Raw genomic sequence first — 5,874 nt, forward strand, 5'->3', positions numbered from 1 at the left:
CACTGTCTGCCTGCCAGGGCCGCCCTGCAGCAGCATTGTCCAAGCCCGCGCGCTGGCCCAGCCCCGCTCCCGCCCGGAGGGTGAGCTAACCTGGACATGCTCATTAGCCTGTGAATTCGTTTTCAGGCCGTTCCCACCATGCTGTGTTTTCCGCCTTATCCCTGAGTGCCAGAGATGTGCTTTGGGTTACCAAAGGGCAGGATCCTGCCTTGCCCTCTGCCTCCTCTCTCCCGTCCATCACACTCGACGCCTCCGTGCCTCCCCGGTCATGCTATTAATGCAAAACAGGCTCTGACTCGGAGGGGCTGGGGGAGGGGACTGCTGCCTTTGAAAGGCGATCTGGCCACACGCCGGTGGACCCCCGGCCCCCGCCTGCCCGGGCTCCTCGGCGCAGCAGAGCCTGCGGTTCGGTGGCCTGAAGGAGCGGTGGCACTTGCACGGGGTGCCCGGGGACCGACGCGATGCTGTGCCCATGGGAAGGGACCTGCCTGAGCCTGGGACGCTGCTTCCCTGAGCCCCGGTGTCAGACTGGGGTGCCTCAAAGTTTTCCCTCCCTCCAAAGACCTTTTCTACCCCAGGCCACCTCCTCCGCAGTCTGCAGGTCCAGCTGAGAGGTGTTTGCGGAGCATGGGGCTGGCAGGAGCTTCCCTCCCTGCGCCAGCACGGGCAGGTTTTCTTGCAGACCTTTCTGGGCAAGCTGATGGGCAGGAGCCCATGGCGGTCCCTAGGACAGGGACGGTGAGGAGGTGACTTGTACGAGCTCTTGGACCACAGTGGTGTTTTGCTGCCTAGAACTGATCCTGCGCTGGCCCGGCATTGGTTCAGTTGCAGCGTGGTGGGACCCTGCAGGTCCAGCAGTGCCTGCCGCGCCTCGGCACCGTGGCCGTGGGATGCCAGACCCCGGACCTGTACAGGGCTCCTCGTGTGCCAGCGTGCGGGTGGCCAAGGACAGGCAACAGGGACATTCGTGGGAGGTGGGGATCCTCAGCAGCTCCAGCCACCTTCTGCAGGTTATTCTGTTTGATAAGGAATGTCGGTGCGTGGGGAGGGGCAGACCTGAGCACAGGGGGGGTGGAGGGAGCGAGCGAGATAAGGGCAGATATGTCTGTGGCTTCAGCTCCGCGTTTCGTGTTGGTTTGGGTTTTTGTGGCTGCTTATTGCTCGCTGACCTTGCTCTGTTTGAGAAGGGAATCAGGATGGACAGGAGGACGTTGTGTTACTGAGTCCCTTGGTGTTCAGACGGACGGCGACAGGACATCACTGCTGCATTGTGTTCCTTGGAAGATGCCTGTGACTAATCACTTGAAACACAAATCAGCGCTACTAGAAGTGCCTGTCCTGCGAGGCTGCAAGAGAAAACCAGGGGGAAAACAGGATTGCAAAAGCAAGACCCTTCCCCCGCCACCTAAGGGACTCCCACCAGTCTTCACCTTCCACATTAAAACGCTTTGTAACCTCTTACTCATGGATCTGGAGCCCTGGCTTTTGGTCTTCTAGCAGCTGAGGAAAGTGAATTCTTCCCCGGTATGCTGTTTTCCTTCAAGTGCTAAGCAAAAGGAAAAGGAGAAACTCTCAAGCTGCTTGTAGATGTTTTCCTCATGAAGCTTCTCATCAGTACGAGAAGAAAAGTGGCCAGAAAGCGAAGTGCGGATCACGATGCGGTAAACGAGATTTTCTGGAGAGCTGAGCTTTCATTTTTGGCAGTACGGAGCCGCTGGTGGGTCCTGGGAGGAGCGGTGCCTTGCTGATGGCCCCGGCCCCTTGCTGCCAGCCTGTGCTCCCTGCCTGCGCTGGCTCAGCTCGGGGATGTTTGACCAGGAGGGTTCAGTGCAGGCAGAGCCCCTGTGCCGGCTTTCGGCAGCTGATGGGCCCAGGACGAGCTGCTCCACGGCTGTTTGGGGGGGTGTGCAGAGGAGGGGGGAAGATGTTGCGCTTGTCTGGCTTGATAGGCGCCAAGAGGTGAGGGTGATAACGTGTGTTAGCTCTGCAGGGAGACAGCCCCTCCAACGCGCTCTCGGGTGTTGTGGGTGTTCATAATTAGTCGCTGTTTTGCAAATTGCCACATTCCTCGCTGGGGGCTGCGTGGGTCCCAAGGGAGAGCTGTGGCTTTGCTCTTGCCCCCATGGCCAGAGGACGGTGCCTGCGGGCTGCGTGCCCGCTGAGCTCCTCGGTCTTTGTGGGGGACAGCCCTCGAGCCATGGATCAGCTGAAGTTTGAATGTTTCCAGACCATTTCTGCTGGGCTGCCTGCGCAGGGTTTGTTGGGATTTTCCAGCCCCCGCTCTGGACCCCTGTGATACAGAGCAGTTGCACTGTGGAGACCTTCGGCCGTGCCCCCCATTGGCTCTTGCCCTCAGCCCGCCCGAAGCTGGCCTGCCGCCGGCCCAGAGGTGCAGTGGAAATTCCTTCCAGGGTGCTGCTGAGCAGCTCTGGCCCCCGAGAGCAGCGTCCGCAGCAGCGCCGTGTGCCCCTCCGTGCTGCTCCTGCAGCCGCACTCAGGACCCGGAGCCGTGTGCACCAGCCCATGGTGTTCGTTCCTGGGATGATGCTCATGCTGCATCCGCCCTGCGCCGTCGCAGGGAGCCTCAGCGCCCACGGAGCTGCAACAGCCTGAACCCTTCCTTGGGCCGCGAAATTTGAAGAGATGGTTTGAAACCCAGTCGTCTGCACCAAGCCCAGGACCGAGAGAGCTACTCGTGCACCACCACGGAGGGTGGAGGGCAGCGCTTGAGGACAGAGCCGTGTCTGCGCTACCAGGGCCAGAGGAGAGACAAGATCACATAGCAGCGGGATGGAGAGAAAGGATCTTTGTGCTGCTCACACAAATGTCGCATCGGGGAGCAGCTGCGGCTCTCCCTGCCCTGGGTCGCTGCGAACAGGAACGCCGTGGCCGGCACCTGTTTTGCCGGAGCTCCCCTGGGCTGACCTTTCCCAGCCGTGCCGCTCTTGCAGACCCTTGCTCCCCTGCCTGCTGTCCTGGCACAGCCCCCTCATCCCTTTGGCCTTCCTGCCCCTGCCTTGAAGCGCTCTAACCGGGGCAAGGCGTGGGGACCCTGGCCCGCTTCGCTGGCTGCCCGCTCGTGGTGGTGGGGAACCTGGGACCCCTGCGCAGTGGCAGAGCCGAGCAGGGATTTGGGATGCTCCTGGGAGAGGCCATATCCTGCCCAAGCAACGCGCACTGCCTGGGATGTTTCAAATTGCCCGTTTCTCCCCCATTTCAAAACCCCCGCCGTGGCAGGCTCCCTCTGGGCCGAGCAGTGCTTACTAAGAGACCGAGGGGTGCGCAAGTGCTTTTGAACTCCCCGGCCACCACGTGGGTCCTACCATGGGGATGAAGCGCTTGGTGCTGCTTAGGGTGCTCGCAGCCTCTGCCTCTGCCTCCCCTCCTCTCTGCAGCCACCGCTGCCGGCTCCCCCTCCCCTGGGCTTGCTGGGGCAGCCGGTCCTCGGTGCTGCCGCAGGAGCATCCCAGCAGCGCATGTTGCCTCATTAACACAGAGCCGCAGCAGCAGCAGCATGGTTTCCTTTGGTCTCTATTTCTTTTCTCCTTTTTTTTTTTTCTTCTTCTCTCTCCTAACTCCTCCAGTTCTGCCCAAAGCAAAAATCGAAGTGGAGTCCTACTCGGCCCACCCCGGTGACCTCCTCCAGCTGCGCTGCCGGCTGAGGGATGACGTCCAGAGCATCAACTGGGTGCGCAACGGCGTCCAGCTGACCGAGAACAACCGGACGCGCATTACCGGGGAGGAGGTAGAGGTCAGGGACGCGGTGCCCGAGGACTCGGGGCTCTATGCCTGCATGACCAACAGCCCCTCGGGAAGCGAGACCACCTACTTCTCCGTGAACGTCTCAGGTTCGTAGCGGCCCCGGGCACGCAGGGAAGGGGCAGCCCCGGGGCCGGGCTGCGGAGCAAGGAGCAGGCTGTCTCTGCACGCCTTTGCATGCTCGCTGGCACGTGCACCGGCCATGCGCGGATCTGTCAGGCTGCGCGGTGAGTTCGGGGCGGACCTGCGATTTGGGGGTGCCCGGGGGAGTTACCGGCACAGTGCAGTGACTTCCCGCCTGCTGCGGTGCAGGGAGAAGCGGCTGGGGGGTGTCGCCTGTTTGTCTGCACGGGGCTGGGTGGGCAGCGGGGCTGCCCGCAGGAGTGGGCACGTGCTGGGCATGAGCCAAGGTCCACTTGGTGTTGACGGGGTGCGAGGCTGGAGGAGAACGAACGCTCGAGGTTGGGAGGTGTCTGCCGAGGCTTGGGGCGTTTCTGTGCCTGCAGGGTCTCGGCTGCTGCCCCGGGGGGGTTGGTGGCACCAGGCATGGGGTGAGGAGCCGTGCTTGGACACACGGCGCGGAGCTCTGAAATCACCTCTGGGGGCAAATTGCTCCATGATGTCCATGGGCTGTGAGCACCGGGGCAGCAGGCACTGTCAGCCCTGGCTGTGCTGGTGGACATGCACAGCGTTCACCTGGGATCCCCACGCCTCCCCACCGTGCATCAGCGCTGCCCTGCCCCGGCCGCCCCACTGGGCACAGTCCCGTGCCACCAGCCCATGGTTCCCTGACTGGCCCCGCTCAGGAAGGGTCCGTGCACGAATGTTCAGCTGGGACGTCTCTTCTCTTCCAGATGCGCTCCCCTCCGCAGAGGACGATGATGACGAAGATGATTCCTCTTCGGAGGAGAAGGAGGCGGATAACACCAAGCCGAACCGTATGTGCAAGATGGGTTTGCCCGTGGTGCTGCCCTGGCCTTTGCGGGGGGGCGAGGGGAAGCTGGGCACACTTGCAAGCATCGCCCAGGGATGGAGAAAGGCAGGCAAGGATGGGCAGGGGCTCCCGCTCCAGCCCAGGGCACGCGGCGGTGGTGAGGGCTCAGCGGGGGGAGCAGGTCTGGGTGCAGCCGGGCAAAGCAGCCTGGTCAGAGCTAGGGGATGTGCTGGCACGGCTACATTGAGGTAACTGCTGCTGCAGCCACACATGCTGAGCGTTCACCTCGCAAAGAAAGGGCCTCGCAGGGCTGCTGTGACTCCGGGATAACACCCCATGTCCAGGAGCTCCCCTCCCTGCCAGAGCCAGGGTCAGCTGCCTGCACCTCTCTGGCTTCCCAGCTCGGCCCTGCCCTGGGCATCCTCGGGGTTAAACCAGGAGCAAAATGCTGGAGCTCCCTGAGGCTGAAGCCCCAGCGGGTTTGGCCGGTGGGTTTCACTGGGAGCCTGTGCCGGCCGTGCTGAGCACCCCCACTCTGCTCCCCAGAGGCCATTGCTCCCTACTGGACCTATCCCGAGAAGATGGAGAAGAAGCTCCATGCCGTCCCCGCTGCCAAAACGGTGAAATTCAAGTGTCCGTCGAGCGGGACGCCCAACCCCACGCTGCGCTGGCTGAAGAATGGCAAGGAGTTCAAACCCGACCACCGCATCGGGGGGTACAAGGTACCGGAGCCGGGGGGCCGGGGCTGTGCAGGGCAGCACCCTGCGGAGGCATTGGGGAGGCGGCCCCTGGCCCTGCCTGCGCAGATGCTGTGGGCAGTTGCTCTGGGCTCAATCCGGCTGGGTGCAGGCTCTGCACACCTCAAGGGGCTGGGGCTGGAGGGCTCGCTCTGGGGCAGCGCGGGGAGGGGGGAGGATCAGGAAGGGGCTCTGCAGCTTAAGAGGCACCGAGCCCCCTGTCCGCACAGCCCCCGGCGGGGGCAGATGGGCCCCTCTGACATTCCTGTTGCAAAATAGCCTTATGGCAGTGACCTGCTTCTGGGTCATGTTTGCACCAGCTCAACCTCTGGGGGAGGGGGCAGATGATGGAGCTGGCCTGCCTTCGCCAGCTTCGCCTAATCCCCCCGCCGAGGAGAGGGGGTCTTGGCATCCCTGGCAGGCCTGGGGGCTCCCTGTGGCTGC

General features: G+C 63.0%; 1 protein-coding gene across 1 annotated transcript in view; it reads left to right on the plus strand.

Moving 5' to 3' along the window:
• Positions 1-5,874, plus strand: part of FGFR1 (fibroblast growth factor receptor 1) — a 22,969-nt gene that overhangs the window by 6,643 nt on the left and 10,452 nt on the right. The window contains exons 2-4 of the mRNA XM_009318614.1: positions 3,585-3,848; positions 4,614-4,697; positions 5,240-5,415. Of these exons, the coding sequence (XP_009316889.1) occupies positions 3,585-3,848; positions 4,614-4,697; positions 5,240-5,415 (524 nt within the window). The remainder of the gene's footprint in view (positions 1-3,584; positions 3,849-4,613; positions 4,698-5,239; positions 5,416-5,874) is intronic.

Source organism: Pygoscelis adeliae, unplaced genomic scaffold (genome assembly GCF_000699105.1).
Source record: "Pygoscelis adeliae isolate BGI_AS28 unplaced genomic scaffold, ASM69910v1 Scaffold52, whole genome shotgun sequence".
Classification (NCBI taxonomy): domain Eukaryota; kingdom Metazoa; phylum Chordata; class Aves; order Sphenisciformes; family Spheniscidae; genus Pygoscelis; species Pygoscelis adeliae.